Source organism: Coffea arabica, chromosome 2c (assembly GCF_036785885.1).
Source record: "Coffea arabica cultivar ET-39 chromosome 2c, Coffea Arabica ET-39 HiFi, whole genome shotgun sequence".
Lineage (NCBI taxonomy): Eukaryota > Viridiplantae > Streptophyta > Magnoliopsida > Gentianales > Rubiaceae > Coffea > Coffea arabica.
Genome location: NC_092312.1, coordinates 32,504,888 through 32,528,196, shown reverse-complemented (window position 1 = coordinate 32,528,196; position 23,309 = coordinate 32,504,888). Strand labels below are relative to the sequence as shown.

General features: G+C 34.8%; 2 protein-coding genes and 1 long non-coding RNA gene across 4 annotated transcripts; 2 read left to right on the top strand and 1 right to left on the bottom strand.

The window, feature by feature from the left end:
• Positions 1–4,432: 4,432 nt before the first annotated feature.
• LOC113727215 (uncharacterized) lies at positions 4,433–9,225 on the bottom strand. 2 transcript variants are annotated; one of them, XM_072075770.1, is made up of 2 exons: positions 8,853–9,225; positions 4,433–5,825 (listed from the first exon to the last, which is right to left on the bottom strand). In XM_072075770.1, the coding sequence occupies exons 1-2, from the start codon at positions 9,013–9,015 to the stop codon at positions 4,822–4,824; spliced, it is 1,167 nt and encodes a 388-aa protein (XP_071931871.1). In that variant the 5' UTR covers positions 9,016–9,225; the 3' UTR covers positions 4,433–4,821. The 2 variants fall into 2 exon arrangements, with proteins under 2 accessions (XP_071931871.1, XP_027107045.1); XM_027251244.2 differs by having other exon boundaries at positions 8,883–9,223.
• An 8,771-nt stretch (positions 9,226–17,996) lies between these two features.
• LOC113727214 (probable CDP-diacylglycerol--inositol 3-phosphatidyltransferase 2) lies at positions 17,997–20,666 on the top strand. Its single transcript, XM_027251243.2, has 2 exons — positions 17,997–18,154; positions 19,658–20,666. The coding sequence occupies exon 2, from the start codon at positions 19,821–19,823 to the stop codon at positions 20,514–20,516; it is 696 nt and encodes a 231-aa protein (XP_027107044.1). The 5' UTR covers positions 17,997–18,154; positions 19,658–19,820; the 3' UTR covers positions 20,517–20,666.
• An 85-nt stretch (positions 20,667–20,751) lies between these two features.
• Positions 20,752–22,483, top strand: LOC140035311 (uncharacterized). Its single transcript, XR_011839352.1, has 2 exons — positions 20,752–20,898; positions 22,258–22,483. It is a non-coding gene; the product is annotated as an uncharacterized lncRNA (long non-coding RNA).
• Positions 22,484–23,309: the final 826 nt, after the last annotated feature.

Sequence of the window (23,309 nt, the reverse complement as noted above, 5' to 3'; positions counted from 1 at the left end):
CCCAAGATGGTGAGATTTGCAGTGTCATTAGGTGCATTAATTATTAATCCAAAAAAGTGACCTATGAAGTCAAAAATTTCATATGAGCACATTAATAAAACAGAGGAGAAGATGAAGAAGGAAATTAATATCTTCAATGGTATCAATAGCCAAGTTACTTCATCAGCCTGATATTAAAGTATTTCAAACCCCATGCATCTTTTTTCTGTAGCAATATAAGTTCACAAACCCATGCAAATTAGATTGGAATCTCAATAGGACGCCCTTTTGTTGTACCCATCATTTCCTATCTTTTTTCCCTAAAGTCCACAGAAGAGAGATAGAGGGTACAACAGTTGGCCTAAGAGAGCTCAACTAGAATGAGTATTTCACGTTCATAGCCTATAAAAAGCTAAAGAGAACGTAAAAATCATCCATCCTGCTGCTCCAGAAACAGCTTCACCATGAGCAGAGAGTTGTCACACAAAAATAAGCAGCACCAGTTGCATGACAACTCAACCACACAACCACAAAACAATGTATTAAACATCAAGATGGTCTCCAGAAAATAATATAAGAATATAGAAAAAGCAGAAAGGAGACACAAGACTTAATTTAGGACAGGTATATCAGTTTCAAAACTGTGGAAAGTTGATAAACGTATAATGCAGCATTGTACTTTCATGCAGTCCCTGTCATCATTTGTACCCAAAATCATTTCGCAATAAATCCTACCAAAATGAACACTAATAGTATTGCTAATTTGAATTCCATAGATACCTTAGATGCATCACAAGTTGACATCCAGTACAATTCAATGATTGGTATGAAATCCATTCATGAGCAGATCATGCATTCTCCTTGTAGAAGGAGCAAGCCAAAAGAAAAGCAATTGGGACTTGTACATTCACCTCTTAAATTAACAAACCTGGGCCCACTTTGTGTTTATCATAGAATCAGATTCAAATTTTTACAAGTTTATTTATACATATGTTGTAACTTAAATAAAAGGTTGTAATTTTATCACTGATCTCGCATTCAGTTTGCATATGCTCCGTTGTAGGTGCCTTTTCTTGTTGGCAGCTAAGAAAAGAAAAGGCTTATTGATTTGAGGTTTCAAATCAATAAGATAAAGCTCACAAGAAGCAAGAAGCTAAGAACAAGAAAAGGCACCTACAACGGAGCATATGCAAACTGAATGCGATATCAGTGATAAAATTACAACCTTTTATTTAAGTTACAATTTTCATAAAAATAAACTTGTAAAAATTTGAATCTGAAAGCAATATAATTTTCTTAAAGCTCAGCCCTCCTTTAACACTGATGCACATATCAAGGAATATAACCAATTGAACTTTTTTCTTTTTTTCTTTTGTGAAAATATGCAGACTTTGCAAAATTAATAAAGCACACGAATCTTGTTTGAACAAACATAATCTTAAGAAATATGACACAAAATAAGAAAAAAAAAAGGTGACAAGTAGTGGAAAGAGAGCTGATGCTTATCCCCCACTTTTATACTTTCTAATACAAAATACATAGGTCATTTCAATGTCAAACAGAAAGGCACAACTTAAAGGTTACCAACAAGAATCTATATCCCTGCAGAAGGTATGTAATTTATGAACATATCTAGAATATTAAACCAGTATAGAGAAATCTTTTCGTGGGTTCACATTCAGACACGTGTAAATTGACATTATTCAACCTGATAATGCAAAGCTCTGGTTTAAAGCAAGATAATCTGAAAAAATAAGTGTATCAACAAGAAGAAAAAATGATTTAGAAGAGAAAGGGAAGGAAAGATATAGTCACCCTTCTAATCCAGTAATTAACAAGCATCATATTCAAATCAGGTAGTAATAATTAACACCCACAGAAAGCTTTAAAGATCCATAGATAAGCAAGTAATGCAAGAGCAAATCCAAATATGATTCAGCCTGGATGGACATCTCTCGTTGCTGATTCACATACAAACTTCCCAATGAATAAGTAAAGCACAAGCTTCCCATTTCAAACAAAACCTAAAATGTAACATCTATGACAAACTGGGATGAATGGTAGGATTAAAAATTTTGCAAAAGTAGTTTAGGATCGAGCAAATACCATGGGTCACCTTTAATGTCATGAAGTAAGGCTTGACTCATAACTACACAAATTAGATTGAATCTCTTAGAAGAAGGTAAATAATATATGAGCAACCTTACCAGTATGGAATCTGTATCATGAAACTCAGCAAAGATTAGGTAGTTCAATCTAAGCCATTTATTTAGTTTTGAGTCTCTTTAGTAATGCAAGGAAGTTTCAATTAACTCGTAATGAATTCTTATCTTTAATGAGGAATGGCAAGATGACCTAAGGGCTAGCCCATGTTCATATGCAGTACATTGTTTATCATGAAGTAAATACCTTCATTACACAAACAAACAACAGATTGCCTAAGAATCCTAACATGGAAACGAAGCCAAATCTGGTCACTTATAATCATCAATATAGCATCTTATCCACTCTTTCTTAAAATAAATTTTTAATCAATGTTTAAAAGTCATTGTTTAAGAATGTCTGGATTCCTACAGATATTTGCATCTTTATATAGAATGCTTTTTACAGAAAAACACTATGCAATGTACTTTAAAACTTGCCATCATACACATTTATCCTAAAGATTCAGGTCAAGTCAATGTCATTGTACTTTCTCAAAATCCTAACTAAAACAGCACTGACACATTAGAAAATCCCTGATAATCCAAGTAGTATCGGTGAGAATCCTCTTGACTATCACAAAGGAACTAATTATTAAAACATGTTAATTCCATGGATTCAGAAGGGAAAATTGTTGCTCATCCTAGCTCACCAAAGTACTTAACCAACTGCAGAGGCATCTGACAACCATTTGGAATGATGATTGAATACACACCAAGAATTCATTCTGGTGGCCTAAGACAGGAACATCAACATTTTAGAAACACAGCCTTCAAGAGCTGGACTAGATTGATTGGCCAGAAAATGATGCAGGAGCTTCAAAGGAAGAGAATGCTACATTGCAACTTCAGGTGTAACCAAACAACACATTACTCAAAATTACATTCGTAAACTGAGTAAAAGGTAACAATGTGCTGACCCATTATCATTTTTCTTTCTGCTTCGGTGCAACCAAGCATTATGGACTGTTTCTTTCTATGAGAAATCTTAAATGTTTGAAATTGCTGTGTTTCTTCTACTAACAGCAGCATCAATGGTTTTGAGTTTGTTGCTCAAAGAAGGAACAACTAGAAGTTAGAGCCATTGCTGTTTTTCCCTTCCCTTAGAAGTTGGAATTCATTACATAAACTATGCTGAGCCAACAGCAGAATCAATGGTTTTGAGTTTGTTGCTCAAAGGTATAACTAAAGAGCCATTGCTTCTATTTTTCCCTTCCCTTGGAAGTTAAAATTCATTACATAAACTATGCTGAGCCAAATCGTAAAGATTTAACAAAGACACAGTAATATATTGAAGCATTGCTCAGTACAGTAGCTCATTTGCTATACCAAAGACAAGAAGAAAAGGGGGCAAAGAAAGCCTGTGATGGAAAAGTAACTTCATCAACCATCACAAAACAGTAAAAGAACATGCAAAGTTTTAAATTCAACGAGTAGAGCCCAATAAAAATTACAAGAGGATTCCAATGAAAAGGATTTGTGTCAGAAAGAAAAATAACTTAAAAATGTGTGCCCCACAATAGAAAGCAATACACATCATTAAGCGAACATAAAATGGCATCATTATTAATCATACAGAACTTATCTTCCCTTATATGCTACTGAGTTTTCATTATTCCACTATCAGCACATGACAACCCACATAAAGATTCCGTCTTGAAATACTACACTGCCAGAAAGAACTCATCAGGAACTTGGATCATAAAAAGTATGCCTTCAAAAATGCTACTAATCAAATTTTCACAAAAAAAATAGACCACCTTCTGAATGGATAGTAACCTAAAATTGACAGCTATACACTGCCAATTTTAGCAAACCTCCATCTCAGCATTAAAGCAACTAGAACTTTACATCCACAAAATTCAATAAACAGGATATAAATCACCAATACCACCTAAAACGCCAGAAGATGCTACGGATCTGCTTCCAGTTACTAATAGCATCAAAAGATAATCAAAACTCTGGAAATATGGGGTTGGTTATTTAAATTGCACTCTACCTGCCAGTACAACAAATAACATGACACTTTAATTATTCAATATGAACAAGTCCAAATTGAATCACCGCCCCCACAAGCTGTTACATTAGAACTGTTCCCGTAGAAAAGGAGTATACTCTGAAGTGCCAAAAGGTAGTTCATGCTCCAGTCTTGTTGTAAATAGTGGTATCTATTACTCAGGCAAAAAAATCTACTTCACACAAAACATCATAATAAATCGGTTGTCACAAGAGATCATGATTAGAAAAAAAAATGACAATAAAAAAGAAATATTATACTTTATACTTTTACAAACTTTTTGTGAAATGGCTTGCATAAAATCATACCTTACAGAAAAGCCAGTATACAAATGAGCCCTGGTCTTGAGAGCTTATGCAACCAAAGGCTGATTTATCAATCAGGCTAATCAAATTAATCAGACGAAAACAGTCTGAAGCTCCTAGAATCCACAATAGTTCATGCCCTCCCAAAAAGCACTCCACAAAAAAATCGCAGTATGGCAATAGGACACAAGATACCTAGACCAAAAATAATTTACAGCTGGAGATGGACAGAACTCCAATGACTCTGTACCACTGGAATTAGACTAAAAGATCATTAGGCCCAAGTACAATGGCATTTTTAGCACTTTCTGATTATTCCTCAAACATAGAAATGAACAGTCTTCTGTGACTTTTCCCTCTGCCACTGGTAAGCCATCACATGATCATTAGTTTCAAATCTAGAAGCTTTGTATCTTGGTCCATGCTGGAAGGATCCTCCCCTCTTCCTGCAACTGGAAAACGAATGGCCTCCAGAATCATTTCGAGTTAGCTGTTTTTCTTCCCAATTTGTCCAGCCTCTGTTCCAAGGAGCTCCTGTTTGAGAAGCAAAATTATTTAGTGAAGTAATGACAGCATTGCCCGATCTCTGTGGTTCATGACCACTACTGGTCCACTGCTTCCAACCCCTAGTCCAATAATCTTGTCTTTGTCGCTTTTCTCCACCACATCCTAAATCAAAACCACGACTCCAGGAATTTTGAGGAATAATATTAGCATTACTAGACTGCTTATTATAATTTGACTCCTGGTTCCAATCCAATGACTCATCTGAACGTCTTTTCCATGCATTATTCTTCAAGGGCTCAACTGCCTTAGAGCCACTTTGTTTCCAAGGATCATTGACATTCTTCAACTTTATTGACTCGTAATGTTGGCCCCAACTAGATGATGCACCTTTCTGATTATCAACTCTCTGTGAAGAACCCCTTTCCCATGGATTGTCACCAGGATCACCCTCAGTGTCTAGGATTCCTTCGTTGTTAGTTACACTTTCCGACTTCTCAGCACATTCTGTCTCATCAGGATTAAAGTACTCCCCGTCTAAATCAGAAATTAGTCTAGCATCAATATTTGGATTCCAGTCTATTTCATCAATGTAGACATCCTGATCAGGAAGGGGAGTCTCACAAGGGAGGCCATTAATCTTTTCCCAATACCTCCTTTTTGCGTTATGGAACGCTTCTTCACCTGCAGAATCATCCCATTTGACCACATTTTCATGGCAATACATGTACTTTTTGGTAGTGACAACCTTCTGCCATGGAACTCTCACAGACTTGCAGAAATCTATTTCCCATGATGATCCACTGGTATCCTGCATTACTTTAGAATAAATAAAAGAAAGAATCAGATTTCCTAATTCACAGACTCATGGGATAATTTCACAAACTAACAAATAAAGCTTACAATCAAAAACAATAATCTACAGTTAAACTGGACAAGTGGTTCATGGGATCATAAATACATGATGGCTTAAGTTGATCTTATCCATTAAAAACAATTTATTCGGGGACATGGAAGAGTTGGACTTTAATGCATAGTTGTTATTACATGATCCTTCACAAGCCATTTACCTCTCGCCATAATTTAGTGGGCCATGTTCGTAAAATACAATTGTTTATTTCTTTCCTTAAATTGTGCTTTCCATCTTCTCTCTTCCCTAAGCTTCTTATCTGCTAAAAAATTCTCTAAATGACTGGCATCCACCCAATGACAACTGCCACTGAAACTGATTATTTAATGATCATATAAGTTCAAAACAAATGAAAAATCACAAGAAAACTAGAAGAAGAAGAAGAAGAAGAAAACAATATCTTTATGAACCACAAGGCTTCCTCAGGACTTTTTTAGAGTTACAGTAGAATATTCCTGTGACTAGTAAGAAAAATATCCAAGTCTAAACTACTCACAAAACCATAGAAACATCATGATTTAAAAGCTTCAAAATTAGGAAGCAAAAGTGCAAATATTCTTTGGTTTACCAGATTTGCATGAATAATTACTACTCTTGTTTATTTGGTGTGGCAGTGGTCTCCATTGTTTTGTAATATAGCTCTGATTTGGGGGTCCTAATTTCTTATCAACATGCCACAAATACTAGTGGCAACTGTGAAACTTGAGATGACAGCATGGTTCTGTTTTTAAGTTTTCTATTTTTGCACTTGAATAGAGCCACAAATACTAGTGGCAACTGTGAAACTTGAGATAACAGCATGGTTCTGTTTTTAAGTTTTTGCACTTGAATAGAGAAACAATAATATCAAATCGTATAGGTGGATTAGATGGATTAGATGTATCCATTTTAAACCAGTAAGTTAAACGAGTGTAATTGCATAACCCTCTAGATCCATTAAAAGTTTTATAGTCATCCCTATCTTTTTTGTTTTCCCCCCTCTAATTTAAATGCTAAGATACTATTGATATGCTACCTATGGAAGCCTAAGAAAGACGATTTCCAGTTGACCTGCTTCTTACTTTTTTGCTAAGTCCAATTAGTCCATCAAATGGAAGTATACAATCATTATGAAACTTCCAGATTTTCCAAATGTGTATGCCATCTTCTTGACAAAAGCTGGAAAACTCAGTAGGTAAATGCACTGCTTTTTCAAATAATCTTCCATCCATCGCTTCCTCAAATGACGTGCAACTTCATTTCTAATACAAATTTCAGTTACGAAACACAACATTACATATTAGGTTTGCTGACTTCCACTCTAATTCCTAGGAATCTTTTAAAACATCTTAAAGCATAAACAGTTTTTTTTTTTTTTTTTAAGTAAGCAACACATACGAGTTTTATTACAAACAGAAAGTTTCCCAACTTGAGATAGCTCTGGCATACTTCCATTTACTTCTTAGAACAATTAGTTCAGCATCTTGACACAAGTACCATAACTTCATGAGGGACACATCAATGAAGAATCAGAAAACACCTAACAAAGTCAACAATAATGAAAGGAACTCAAGCATATGAGTGTAGTTTTGTGCTAAAAAATAAATAAGCCATGGACCATTTTCCTTTTGTAGTAAACTTTGCCTCCAATCCATCGCTTTCCCTATTAAGGTCTTAACTGTTTTCACTATAATCTCAATTTCCAAACTTCTCTTAAACAGTAACTAATCTACTTTTTTTTTGGGTAAACACCCCACTTGACAACACCCAAGGGAAGCCAAGTTAAAAACATCAGCTAAAGGGAAACTCACATCGAAGTGTCAAACAAGACAAATTTCAAAAACTATTCGATCAGAATGGAAGAAGTTTGAAGAAGTAAATAACAACACAGTAACTTGGGAAATTTTATGCATTATGAGAATCACAAAACTGAAGACCTAAGTAATAGTCGATTTTCATGTAATATTTGCCTATTTGACACAAAAACATGCAGCTCTTATCCTCGAGGGTACAAGGAAAAATGCATTGGCATCATAATGACCAATCATGAGAAACAAAGAGAATTTCTTGTTTTTAGTGGTTATACATGCCTAAAATCTAGAGTACTCTTCTAGAATATTGGCCAAAAACTACATATAGAACTCCCTTTTTCAGTGTAGATGTATTTAAAACAAAAGGATGCACCAAACGTACAGAACCAAATCCAATCACTATACACATAAAGCAGAATGATCACCTTGAATCATGGGTTACCAATCATGTTAAGTCCACAAATCTTACAAAATTCCCTCCTTTTCCTCCAATTTCTATACTTGCATGCTGACTTACTTCAACCAAATAAAATCAGAAATTGAAAATTTTAATATAGCCCTACTAATATAGCATGCTTCTTTATTCTCGCAGATCATAAGAACAGAGGCAAAGAGATAGTGTATGTGTGTGTGACAGAGACAGTGTGTTAAAAACCAACAAACACCAGAAGTTTATTCCCCTGATCGATTTAATTTCATATTCTACAAACCCCATCGCCCCACCACTTGCAATTCTTCCATAAAAGATCAGAAATTCAACTCACATAAAGATGATTAAACACATTAGCTTTCAATCCCATTTCAATAAATTCGTAACTCTTTTCCACCGTGAACTCATAACTTCAAAAAACAAATCCAAACCAAAATTTTTAACAAACTCCCAAGATTTTCAAGAATCAATAAACCAACAACAACAAACAAACAAAGGAATGCCACCCCAGATAAGAAACACAATCAAGGAAAGATTATATCAAGAATCAATAAACCAACAACAACAACAAAGAAACAAACAAACGAAAAAGGAATGCCACCCCAGATAAGAAACACAATGAAGGAAAGATTATAGCAAGAAATATAAAAGAACCCAAAAAATTCTTTCTCAAAAACAAGAAGAACCCATCTTTCTCAAAAAGAAAAAGAACCCACCGATCAAATTCAAGAAAGAAAAAAGTATACCAGGAGGATTGGATTGAGAATGATGGGGTGAAGGAGGAGAAGGCGGGGGCTCTTCATAATCATAATCTTGATATCTCTTGTTATTGTTATACCTTCGTCTCGGTATCCATCTCCTGTTATTCCATTTCCCCATTTGAATATCCCTACAAGATTAAATCAATCCAAGAAATAGATTGAGGCTTTGAAGAGTGAAATCCCACAGTTACTATGTTCAGTAAAACAGAACAGTAACACAGAAGAAAGACTGCCCAGTTGGCAACGCGGTGCAATGGAGAAGAGACGAAGGGGTTTAAATAGGGGAAATTGGTGTCCCGGCTGTGTCAGGCTTGGATTGTAGGACTGCAGCCACGTTGTTAAAAGTTAGCTTGGATTGTCATAATTTTGCAAGATTTTCCTTATTTGCAAGATTTTCCTTATTTTGACAGCTACGTTACAAAAAGTTTGTTTGGATGGTCATTATTTGCAAGATTTTCTATACTTGAATATATTATAAACATGATTTTTAATGTATCTTTTAATCTTATCAATAAACTTTTTATAAAATATACATCAAATAAATTTAAAAAATATATAATGTTATTCTGAGAAAGATTTTTTTTTGAATACATATTATTTCAAGAAGTGAACTCAAATTTGGAACTCAAATTTGGAACTCTAGCACGAAATCTAAGGCGACTTTCTAGGAATATTGTCAAAATTGAAAATGGTCAGAAAATTGGGGTTCTATTGGGATGGGTTTCGGAATAAGGGGTCGCTGCAATTGAGACATAAGGCTTCTAATAAAAATACTTTTAATTTTCATTTATTTTGGTTCGTTTTAATTTTTTTTTTCTTAAAAGGTTTCGCCGCTCATGAATTTTTTTTTTTTCTTAAAAGGGTTCGCCACTCATTTCATGAGCTGCGAAGGAATTTTGATCGCCGCTCATGAAAGGAGTTTTGTCTTTTAACATTCTACCTTTTTCCTTTTTACCTAACTTTTATTATTTAATATTTAATATTTAATAAAAGGCAGCGCAACCAAGTTTTTTTCTCGTAAAATGTAACCTTAATTAGGCGTAATTAGGGTTTAGGGCCTAATTTTAAAATCAAAATTCTTAAATCGTATTACTAAAATTCTACTATAAACCAAAATTATCAAAAATTTAATATATGATATTAGAATAATGTTAAATTTATAAATTAAGATGATAATCAAGTATGCTATTAAATTACTAATAAAATTTATCTAAGTCATATTTTTTAAATTTTTTAATATTAATGTTAATTTAAATAATGATAAATAATGCAATATTGAACAATATTTATAGAATGTAATAATTAGTATATAAACTTAAATAATAATAAATTAGGCTTAATTAGAGTTTAGGGTTTAAATAATTAGTATGCTATTAAAAACACTCTAAAATTTACCTAAGTCGTACTTTTTAAATTTTTAATGATAATGCTAATTTGAATAATGATAAATAATGCAACATTAAACAATATTTATAGAATGTAATAATTAGCATATAAACTTAATTGATAATAAATGAGAGTTTCGATAAGAAAAATTCAAAAAATCTACATATCATCTATCAACGCGCCTCTTATCCTTATCTCGCAGAGTGGTAGAACAGCCACATTTTCAATGAATTCTCCCGTGTGGTAGATCTCGTTCTAATTGTAACCGTTCGGACCTCCGAAGTGATGCATGAACTTGTTCAAGTGTTTGATCATCGTCATCATCAACGGAGGGATCGAATACCGGAGTTTGACCGCATCTAGGACAAGAACCATATATAAGCGCTTGGAAAAGAGCACTAATGGGAACACTGTCGTCGTCCATATGCAAAACAGGTGAGAAACCAGCCGAGATCTCTAGGAAGTGGTACATTTGGTCAAGATTATCCTGAAACTTAATTTCTGGACACATCGTTGTAGCAAGCATTGTAGACGACGGTGCAACAGCAGATGTATAGCCAAATACGGGTATGGAAGTAGATGTGTCACTGAAATGTGTGACGCCCCCACTTCTTAATAAGGCGAACCAAAGGGTATCCGCGGGATGCCTGCCTAACTCTCGCCAGGACTCAAGTAATTCCATTCAAGCTTATTATCGCTCTACCCAACACACGTAAATAACTTAAATACAGAAAATGCGAAAGCGTTCAAACTTAACAATAGTCATCCATTATCCAGCCCGCACGTCGGGTGTTCAAAGTACATCATAATTCCCAAATATACCTCACGCCCCAAAAGTTACATTTCAATTCCAAAAGTACAACCCAAAACCAAGGGCATAGCCAAAATATAATAGAAATCCTAAACAAAAGCTCATCGGGAGGTTTTTTTCCAGTACGCCTCCGAGTTCAAATCTGTTAAAGAAAACAAATCTATAGGGTGAGCAAAACGCTCGTGAGGCCAAGAACACACATGCAGGCACATAGTTCAGGTAACAAGCCCAAGTAACAGTTCAAGTGATAACTTGCAAGTAATTAACAATGCCAACAAAATGTAAACAGAAACGATTCAAGGATATGGTAGCTCTCAAGAGCTAAGTTCCACTTGCTTTGCCAGTTCATTCGTATATCTTCCCGTGATGACTCTCCGTCAACCGGGTTGATATTTCCAAACCGTAGATCACCACTTACTTCTCATCCGTCCACCATACACCGCTTCGGGCCCGCACGACATTTATGAGGCAATACTCCACGAGGACGCCAAGCAAGATCTCTCCAATAGATCAAGCTTATCATGTGAATCTCATGGCTCACCGAGGTTCCCGACCAAACCCATGCCGGCTCGAGTTCCAAGGTCGGCCTATGAGTTTGGACGTCCCCCATGTATCATGTAAGTGTCGAGGAGATTCACTCCAACGACGTATGCAGCCATAGCATACCATATCATGTATTCAAGCATTTGACAGGTCTAAACATGTATTTCAGGTCATGTAAATCAGGCAAACCATGTTAAGCATGAATCATTTGTTTCAAATGAGAACGAGTGCGATAAAGTACACACTCGACTCCATTTTTCAAAATCAAGTAGGCTAAGCATGTAATCAGGTAAGCCAAGCATGAATCAAGTCCATAGAGTTCAAATAGTCATACACTTGACACTCACCGAGCAAATCAAGAAGAAATATTTTCTCGAAGTTCAAGTGTGCACGGTAGGATCCTCTTGAAGGTCCTCGTGTGCGCCTGGGCAAATAATAACGTATTATCATTCATATATCCCAATTATCAAGGAAGATTGTACACTAGTACAATCTAAGAAAATTCCACGAAATCGAACTTCAATTACTCTTAAATCAAGGTTCAATTAGAGTTTTTTAAAGTACAGGAGCATTTGGGTTTTTATCTTGGAAATCGAGGTTAAAATGTTTGCATAATGTCGAAAGAATAAAAAGTTCTTGGAAATCTCTATTTCCTTGAAAGTTGGAAAATTTCAATTTTGATATGGATCTTTGAAAAATCGTATCTCACTCGATACAAGTCTAAAATTGGAAAAATTTATACCGTTGGAAACCTCTTGGAAATTACTAAAAGTTCTTAGAAGACACTGTTCCACGAATCTAAATGGAAGGTATTCAAAAATGAGTTTAAAGTTGCTGTCCTAGATCACCCAGGATTGAGCCGGGGTTGGTTTTTCGCTAACTTTGGAAATTCTGCAGAATTCACTCGTTGCAAACCAACTCTTGAAATTTATAGCTCAATTATAGGTGCAAGTAAGGTTTAGGTTAGAATAAACGGATCGAGAATCGGAGTTTCGAGCACCAAGATATGGTAGCTCAAAGTTGGGAAAAATTCAAGACTGTTACAAAATTTCCAGATTTGGTTCCGACTTTGGACCTTTTGTTAAGTGTCGAAACGGACTTGAATTGACACCAAATTTTGCAGTATGGTACTCCTATATGAAGGGTATTTCTCTATCAAATTTCGTGGAAAAATACCTTCGGGAAGGTGGTTAACCAACCAACCAAAGTTTGGAAAAATTCTTAAGGCAATCTGCCTTTAATCCTTTTCTTCCCAAATCCAATCGTTTGGCTATGAAAATCCTCCAATCATGGTTCATATGTAAAAGGAAAGTCTAAGGATCATTCATGGTACATTTGGTAGGTGTTTAACACCAAAAATTTCGTTTAGTAAGACCACAACAGTCTCATCTCAAATCTGTCCAAAACTAGGCTTTTTCCAAAACAAAGCAGCGTTCTTGTTTTGATCACAATTCAGTCGATCTAAGTCGGAATGGAGCATGGTTTACGGTGTTGGAAAATACATTCATAGGACTATAATTTCACAGAAGAAATCGTTTTAAGTTTCAGCATGCAACTAGCTCGAAATTAAGCCTAAAGTTGCAGCATCATCAAATCATTTCGGCAGAACGGCGAAACAGGGCAGCTGAATTCAGATGAGTGGTGCGGTCCACACACATGGAACCAGAACATGCATTATATACCGTTGGAAATATGGGAACGTCTAGTTTCAAATGCCACTAACGGCACTCGATTTCGACGTCGGAGTACAGAGTTATGGACGAGACACGAACACTGGTTTGGTTACGACGGCAACCGTTTCCAGATTACTAGCTTTGGAAAGTAAATCCTTTTGATCAACCAAAACTCAATATTTTTCAACGAAATTTTGTACACAACTTCTACAACATGTAAACAACACAATCAAGCCATTAAATCCTCAAATATCTGCAGTAAAGTGGCCGAACAAACAGGGGTAAAATGGTCAAACTTGGCCATTGCACTCAACGTGAGTTTCCAGCAGTTTTCCTTCAACAAATCACTAACTTAAACACTGATCCGATATCATAAACTTCATCAAGCACAAAATCAGCAACAACCCAAGAGTGGGAATTCATAGAGCCCACTTTTTTTTCCGACAATACAAGCTACTAAAGTGAAGATTTCAGCTCAAATGCATAAATCAACCTCCATAAGACAAGTTTAAGGTAGTTGATCATTATCTACTTTGATGGTTGTTCAAATCAGAAAATTTCGGTCCCTTTGAAGCCTGAAGAAAACCGTGAAGCTCCTCCCTTTTTCAGCTTAAAGTGTTGTCCAAGTGTAGAGTTAAGTGTATGTGAAGTTTTGGTTGAATCTATGGAGGTTTTGGTAGTGATTTGGTGAATTTGTAGAATGAATGGTGAAGCTGTTACGGCTGAAGCTATCCGTCCATTGCAGCTAGAAGAAATGAGATGCGGTTCTGGTTTCCTTTGCGTACAAAAGACGCTTGACGTTTAATATTTTAAATACGTCAAATCAATTACAACTAGTGCCCTACGCGCGCGTTTTGTGTTCGATTTCTCTTACGTTTGTTGCACTAGTGCACTAAACCTCTAGGGCACTTACATTCATATAAATATTATTCATTCTTAATTGTCCCAAAATAATGGTCCAAAGTCCCTCAATTAAGCGCGCACGTGAAAACACGTATTTCTAATTGAGGCGCAATAAAATTGAAACCTTTGAGAAATTCTTATAACAATCGTACCACTAACTATTACTTGTGTGTTTAAACCTAAAATTGTCTATTTTAGGATCATTGTATAGGTCTCAAATTTTTGAGCTTATTGTACTCCCAATTGGCTAAAGTGTTTAGACACGTTTTCACTTTTTCGCTAAACAAGCTTATAAGAAAATATTTGTTTATTTATCTATATTTTTATTTTATTTATTTTTAAAATGAGACACTTTAGAAATATAACGAAACTATAAAACCATGTACTTAGGTCTGAAAAGGCTAGAAAATATTATTCGTGGCAAAAATCCAAATAAATAATTAATTTAGCCAAAATTAGGGATTTTAAAATAATAATTTTACGAGTCCTCACGTGAATTGAGTATTAATTCCTCCATTAACCTTTCTTAAGCTATTATTGATCGTTCTTAATTCTCCAATAAATAATACACTCCCGATTCAAGTATGGCCTAGAAAAACGTGCACCCGTCGTTCCAGACTAAACAAATTTTCGAAAAGCGGATTTTTCAACAAAACGCTTTAAAAATATAAAGAGGCGTCATTCCATATAAATGGATTTAAAATGGTCGAAATAAATAATTCGAAGAAAATGAGTGAATAATCATTTAAATATTCCAGTAATATTCTATAAAAATAAGAAAATTTTCGGGTTCTCACAAAATGACCTCCGAAAACTAGCATAGTAGGAGGTGTAAAGAAAGCTTCATTATGAGAAAAGTGTGTGCCAATAGGTGGATCGTAACCGGATAGTGATGAATATGTCGAATTCTTGCACCATGTTTTGAAGTAAAAATCTATTAAAGGAATAATGATATATGTTCTTTAAGATCTTTCTTATTCAACTTGAGGGTTTTTATTTTTTTTTAACTTTTAATTTGAACTCTCATCCCTTTGAACAATAAAATTTTTAATTATGAGTTACTTTTATTTCTTTTCTAAATTTTCAAGCTGTGTATCACAACATGTCATTTTTATCTTCAATAGAGTGGTAATAATAAAATATGAATATTTTCATTTTTTATTGTTCTAAAATGGTGATGCATCAACTAAATTCGAGATCATTATAGCCATTTGGTGACATTGATTAACGGTCAAACTACTTATCCTTTTTATCTATTAGTCAAAGTAGGAGAAGTAAAATAAAGTTCATGTCAAAGTGCAGAAAGTACAATTATTGCAATTTATTTATTTACTACAAAAAAGATTTCAAATATGTAGAACAATTTTTACTCCATCTAAAAGGGTTGAAGATCACCTTTTACAAATGTAACAACCAATTAAATGTGGTGCTTTTAAGTTCACCTCACATTGAATAGCAAAAAAAAAAGAAAAATAAAATGAATATATTTGGATTCTTATGTTTGTAAGGGTTGAAGATCACCTTTTACAAATGTAACAACCAATTAAATGTGGTGCTTTTAAGTTCACCTCACATTGAATAGCAAAAAAAAAAGAAAAATAAAATGAATATATTTGGATTCTTATGTTTGTCAAAAATATGTAACACATACAAGTATATTATTTATATGTTTTTCAAAAATATATTCTTTAACTCATATAAATGGCATTGCTAAAGAAACAACCAAAAACACTCGAAAAGGTACAGTACAAGTATACCAACATAGACATTAATCTCTGCCATAGCAACTCTCCTCACTTTCCCACACCTAACAACCTCCCTTTTTTTGCAACTATCGCCATTTCATTTGCACTCTTTTAACCCCCCCAGAGTGTCCTCTCCTTCACCATTAAACTCCCACAATCTCCTAGCCCTCTCCCCATCCCTAGTCTTTCCTTTCAAATCTTAACAATTCTCTCTCTTTCTTTTTCTACCTATCGCCATTTCATTTCCACTCTTCTACCTAGTAGCCCCTTCTTTTTCTCCTTCCTTCTAACTTTGGTGATTAAATTTGGTCAGTGACTACGAAATTGAAAAGGAGAGTTGGGGGAAGTGGAAAGTTCGATTGATGATTACATAGGAGGAAGGATGAGAAGGGAGAACATTAGTCGAAGATTCCAATAGTGAGAGAGAGGTGGTAAGGAGAACGAGAAGATGGTGGTGGGAAATAGGGAGGAGGAGTGTGATAAACTTAGAAAATACACCTTGTAATACTCCAAAACCACCTATTAGAAGTAATCTCTAAGAAAACATATCTACCATAAAAGTTTTGAAACAACTTTCTCAAAACACCCAATCACAATAGACCAAAAAAAGGAGCTTAAAAATAGTAAAGAAGTTATCAAATTTTGTAAATAAGAGACCTTATTAGTGTCTTATGAGTTATAAATGAATCTAATCAAACTGAATACTATAGTTCCCCAAATAATATTTTAATAAATGAGTTTTAAATTTTGTTCAAGTTTGACTTATATATTTATCAAAGTAAATACTGATGACCTTTTATAGAGTCAAGTTCTAATGGCACTTGAGTAGTTTGAACTTTTTCATATTCAATTTTTGACTCCTCTACTAAAAAAGATTTAGACTTACTTTTAACACCACCAGTTGATGTTATAAACCTCTCAAGTTTTGGACGTACGTAGCTTAGCCTAGAACTCAGAGTTATGTGTGATAGCCCAAATGTTAACCATTGTAATTGTGTGGCTGCTATAGCCATCCCACCGCTGAGATGGACGTGACCAGTCGATGGATAAACCTACCAGACAAGAGGTATAAATGGATGCTATCACAGAGTCTCGTTTACCATAGCTTGAAGGTATGGTAACTTAGTCACATTTACATCCATAATGCCATTAGCTAAAATTCTGCCATTGTAAAAATTGGTTTGGACTTGAGGGGGCGTACGAATTTGCCACGATCCATTCAGTTAGAAGTGTTTGTAAAAGTATTTTGTATTTAGTTTAATGCAAATATAGTAATAACTTGACCTACCTAAGATCAGTCCTAGAGAGTTCTAGGTAGTGTTTGTGTTTTTGTGGATAGCCTTCACAAGTTCTTATATTATGCCAACTTGTTTGCAATGAACATATCATAAAGTAGATGACCTTTTATCTTGTCCAATAGCAAAAGTTTCACCTTTCTCTTTTCTCCTTGTTTTTATTGGCCTATCAAATCTTCTTCTAAGCATTGGTGGCAGGACATTTGACAGACTGACATCAATATCTAGCGAGAATATACCTTAGTTTATTAGTCACAATGATTACAAAGCAATACTTGAAGCAATACTCGTCTGCCAATTTAACGAACTAGAAGGATCAAAATCAAATGGTGTAGCTTTGTGCCTTGGAGAGAATACAAAGTTTAAGAAAAAGTATAGGACATGATCTGATTGATAACAACTTAGTAGCAAAGAAAAAAAAAGACTATAATGTTTGTTCCCAGCGATAAGAATACTTAGGTAACTTTAATTTTTTTTTTTTGGTTTCATAATTACTGTCTTGCAACTCATAACTCTTCTGGCCTTTTGGATTTTTTTCTCAAATTTTGTCAATGAGATTTAACTGAAGTTACGTTTAATGGGAAGTTTATTTTTTGCCAAAATCTTAAAGTCCTTCGATAGTTTAGACGAACCTCAATGGAAATAAATATAATTAGCCCTAACAAGTACAGATATCAATGCTATCCGAGTTGGGCTGAGTTAAAAGTTTGGGGCAATGCTGAACCCGGCTCAATAAACCCAATAGACTGGCCGAATAATAAACACCCTTTTTCGCCCCTCCTCTTCGCTGGCGTCCGTCTTTTAAAATTATCCCCAGCCAGAAATCCACCGCCCAACTCCTCCTTCCCCTTCCCCTGCCTCCTTCCTTCTCCCACCAAGAAACCAAATCAGCCAGCACCGGGTAAGAGTGCCTACCTTTTGTTCCTTTCTTCTTCTTTTTTTAATTAATTATAGTAATATTTGGATCCATGCACACTTACTCACACACGTAAAAACACACGTACGAGTGAGATGCTCATACAAGAATTATCGAATTGAGTATTACTTTAGTTTTCCAATGTTTTGTTTGGACAGAAAAAATTTGAAAAAATGTAAGCTAATAATGCAAATTAAGAAAATATGGATGTTTATCTAATATGATGGAAATTTTAATTAGTAATTCGGTAGTATTTATCAAAAGTGGTCATAAAAAAATATACAAAATTAGTTTGGGTAGTTAGTAAAACTTGTAAAGAAATAAAAGAATTAGAAGATTTATGCTAGTTTAGTTTTAAATAACAGAATAAATGATTGCTGAATCAAATGATGAATATGAGTATAGGATCAAATTGGAAAATTGGATGCCATATACGGTAGTTTGTAATTTTGTATAGCTGAGTCCTTTATTATATATGCAGATTTATTGGGATAGTAAGAAGGGTTAGTTTGCCTCAGATTTTTCCGAGTTTTAAATTGTAGTTTTCTAGTATTTCTTTGAGACTTGAGTGGTGTTAGATGGTTTAAAATTATGCTAATTAATGCATGGGTGCCTTGGATTCTATTTGGAGCTTTGAGCAGTATTAGGTAGTAAGAGAAATTAATTTCATCAATTTATGAAAGTTTTAAGCATTTATTACAGTTGTAATATGATTATGCTATGAATACATCATTTCAACAGCTATACTTAAAGCAATTGGATTTACCAAGTAATTTCAACAACAGATAACAGGGAGAAGATAGCCTATTTCACTTCAATTAACATCAGGATTCAGAAAAGAACAGAACAACAGCAAGTAACTAGACTATAGTCTCCTGCTGATAACAATTCAAATTGCTAGAAAATTACCTGTGACATCGGAGGAATAAATCTGACCTAATTTGTGGCGAGATATTGGATGACTACGGTGTTCAAGAGCAGATGTAGGGGAAGGCAGCATCTAACTGCCAGTTAAATGCTGACAGTAGGGGATAACGTGGCTGTAGTGGGGGAGATAATGGGAAAGGAAGGTCTACAGTGGTGAGGGTTTCAGGGGGATTCTCTCTCTCTGTTAGTTGAAGTATGAGAATTAATTGGAGAGATTATACTGTTCTAAGGATGAGAGGAAATACAAGGAAATATCGGACACTAGTCTTTATGAGAATCTCGTAAGGTATTTTATTGAAATTACTATTTATTCACATTTTTTTGTAAAGCTATTTTATGATACAGCTAAAAGATATACTTTTTTTTGGGTGTTCTGATAACAGGCCCAAATTTGACAAAACATTTAAAATTTTAACAAAGCAAACATAATTTTAAGGAACAGCTTTAGTTTCTGTTTGCAAAATTTTATGAACATAAATAAAAGGATCCAAAACAACAAACATTTCCAAATGGGCCCTCTGCTTATGTTGCTGTTATGGTCTAACTTGAAACACTCTTCAGGATTCTGTCCCTCCCCTTATTCGGCTTCGTCAGCACCAGCCCACCAACCCACCCTGTTTTGGCTGCTAGTTGTCCCTCTTTCTGTCTCATGAAGGAAGGAAAACCCCAAATCTGACTCTGAGAAGTCCTAGAGTTGAAAAGCACACCAATCCATCATTTATCCATGGCGAACAGCAGAAGCACAAAATCAACAAAACCACAAAAGCAAAGCACACTGGCTGTTTACCTGTACATTCCAAACATAATCGGTTACATAAGAATCCTGCTGAATTGTGTGGGCTTCGCAATTTGCTTCCAGGATAAAATCCTCTTCTCCCTGCTTTACCTTGTCAGCTTCGTTTGTGATGCCTTGGATGGTTGGTTTGCCCGCAAATTCAATCAAGTATCCACCTTTGGGGCTGTCCTCGATATGGTCACTGACAGGATCAGCACTGCCTGTCTCCTCCTAATCCTCTCCCAAGTCTACAGGCCTGGCTTGATCTTCATTTCCTTGCTAGCACTCGACATCGGCAGCCATTGGCTCCAAATGTACAGTACTTTCTTGCTTGGGAAGAGCAGCCACAAAGATGTCAAGGACAGCAATAGCTGGCTGTTCAGGGCTTACTACAGAAACCGGATGTTCATGGGTTATTGCTGTGCTTCTTGTGAGGTTCTTTACATTATGCTTTTTCTTCTTGCCGAGAATCAGATTGAGAGTTTGCCGCTTGTTTTGGGGAATGCTGTACAACAGAGTTGGGTTAAAGCAGGGATTTTGGGGTTGGCTGGATTTGGATGGGGAATCAAGCAATTAGTGAATGTGATTCAGATTAAGACCGCTGCTGATGTTTGTGTGCTTTATGACATCAACAAGAAGCAGTAGTCAGACATGTAGTATCAGTACTGGTTACTAATACTAGTTGTGTTTTGTAATGATGATAGTTTTAACCGAATGGTTTTTGTTTTTCTTCTTCCTTTGTGTTTTCACGTTTTCCATGGCTTCAATGTATTGAAAAACATGATTTGTGCGGCATTTTTAATTGTGGATGGAGTAATTGTTGTTAATTTTACCGCTTTTGCTCTTGTTATTGATAGGAGAGGGGGAGGGGGGGGGGATATCTTCCTTTCAAATTGGTTTTTGGCTTATTTTCCGTATCACTTCCACAACCAGATTTAACCTGGAGAGGATGCACCAGTGACAACAGTGGAAGTGTCTTTATAGTCCCTGAATCTGATTACGTTTGCAAGTCCTGTGAATTGCCTTGGTATGATTACTCTCTCAAGTTATAAGAGTTTCTTCTCGTTTTTCCCTGTATACTGTGTAACATTAATTCTCCTTTGTCCAAACAAGGGTGCCGAAGAGGCATGTTTTTAATGCTTTTAGTCCCCTGTGTTGATAGTCCTCTCGATGTTTTATGCTTGGCCGTTTGTTGTTAATCTCAGATTGATTACTACCCTGAGTAATATGCCATGACTTGATTTCGGTTGCCTTCTGGATATAAGTTTCTTAGTAATTGGGATTGTAATGCCATTGATGGTCTGCAGAAGTCTGTACTTGGAGTTATAGTCATATGTGTTAAACCACAAATATACAAAAGTGAAGCAGTAGCACATTGGATTCTTTTTCTGCATGAATTTTTCCCCCCTAGAAGGGGAGGGTTGGGATCTAAGAAGGTGGAGGGGGCAGGGGGATTAGGACCCAAGACCTCTAATTCCTGGGGCCTCAACCTTAGCTTCTGCGTGAGATTTTGATTTTACTGTTGTACAATAATGTGGTTGTCTAATTTAATGGGTTTTTCTTAAGGAACATATGGTTTGCACTGTCTGAGAAGCAGAAAAGCTTGGACTTTCTCTAACAAAAGAACTGTAAAAGTTGACATTTTCTGAGATTTTTTGTTGTAGTAAGTTGGTAAGTTTCTTTTTACAATTTTTTTGAATGACAATAATTTTAGTTGCTGCCTCATATCGAGTACTTTCCTGAATAAGGCATTCAGAACATTGATTCTGCATAAAGCAATGCTTACTTATACACAGTTAATTCTCCCATTAGCAGCTGCTAAAAGAATCTATTCTATTGCGCCATCTCTTTGCTTCCTAGGAAGCTCTAAATAGTGAAACATAAATTGGATATATTCCTAAAGCTTTTCAGTAGCCAGCCAATAATTCTTGATTATCATGCATAACGTGGAACTGATTTCTTTCATCTCTAATCTTTCCTGCTTTCCTACTTTAGATTAAATCTTCTTTTGAAATACCTGCAGGTTGTCCAGCTGCTTCTCGTATTTAATGACAAAATGGTGTATACATGGAAACAAGCATTTATAAGTGTAGGTTCATGATTGTGTACCAGAAACTGATGTTGATTAAATCCTAATAGAGAGCATCTTGTTTCTCATTGACATGGACTCACCAATTTTTTGTGTTAACATTTTTTCAGACTATAACTATGTGAAATCGTATTTTGCTCGATTTATATTCTTGTGTTAATCATGATTAATTGGTTTGGGAGGCAGAAAGCCATAGATGCTAACTGCTAAGTGTGCAAAATATGTTTTAGATGTCTTTTTGTTCATCAAAAAGTTGTTTGAGACTGATAAGGTATGCTTGTTTTATTTTGTTGGAAGGTTTGACTGAGTTAATCACAAACCTCTTTTGCATCCCACTTCATGCACTCAGCAAAATCTGAATCGTGGACTTGAGCTTAGCATAAGATTGATGTATTGAGCGTTTTGCAGCTGCTTCCTCCTCTTCCTAGTAAAGTTGAGATTGTTCTGATCATCGTGGCATTGTCAGTCATGCGTGCTTCTATTAAAAGGCTAGGCAATATGCTAAGAGAGATACTTTGGGAAAGCAATCAAATTGTGGAGGGTCTTCTGTCCAACTTAGTGTTGCTGGAGAATTGAGTTCTCGTGGACAATAAGCAAAAGACAAGTCTGTGACGAGGGTGTTGGTCAAAATTAAAGATTGGTTGAAGCTTAGGTAGCAGATTGTGGTTGATGTTGGAGTTGGAGTCGGGAGGGCATCCGAAGCATTCTTTTCACCTTTCTGAATGGCAGTGGCTTCTCCAGTGCAACAGAAGATATGGTAGTGATTAGTGAATGATATTTTTAGTGCTTATGCAAAATATTGAACACCTTATATGTGTCTGGGAGCTTTTCTTTCTGGGGCAATTGACACCTCATCCAAAAGGCTGTCTTTGAGAAGTAGGAGATAAGAATTCTCCCATAATGGATATATATATAAACATCTCATATATATTAAACATCCATATATTAATATACATATTATAAAACAAAATTGGAATATATATATATTTATATAAATATGTATATAAATATATTTAAAAATATATATAAATATATTGTAAACAAAATATTTATATTTATATATAAATATTTATTTATTTCAATTGATATAATATATATAATATACATATTAATCTACATAATTTAAATAGACATATTAATATTACTATAATTTATATATATAATACAATATACATAATTGAAATATACATATTAATATATATTAATATACATATTATAAAACAAAATTGAAATATATATGTTTATAAATTTATATAAAGATATAAAAATAAATATGTTTATAAATTTATATAAATATATATATAAATAAATATATTTATATATTTACATAAATATATATATATATAAAT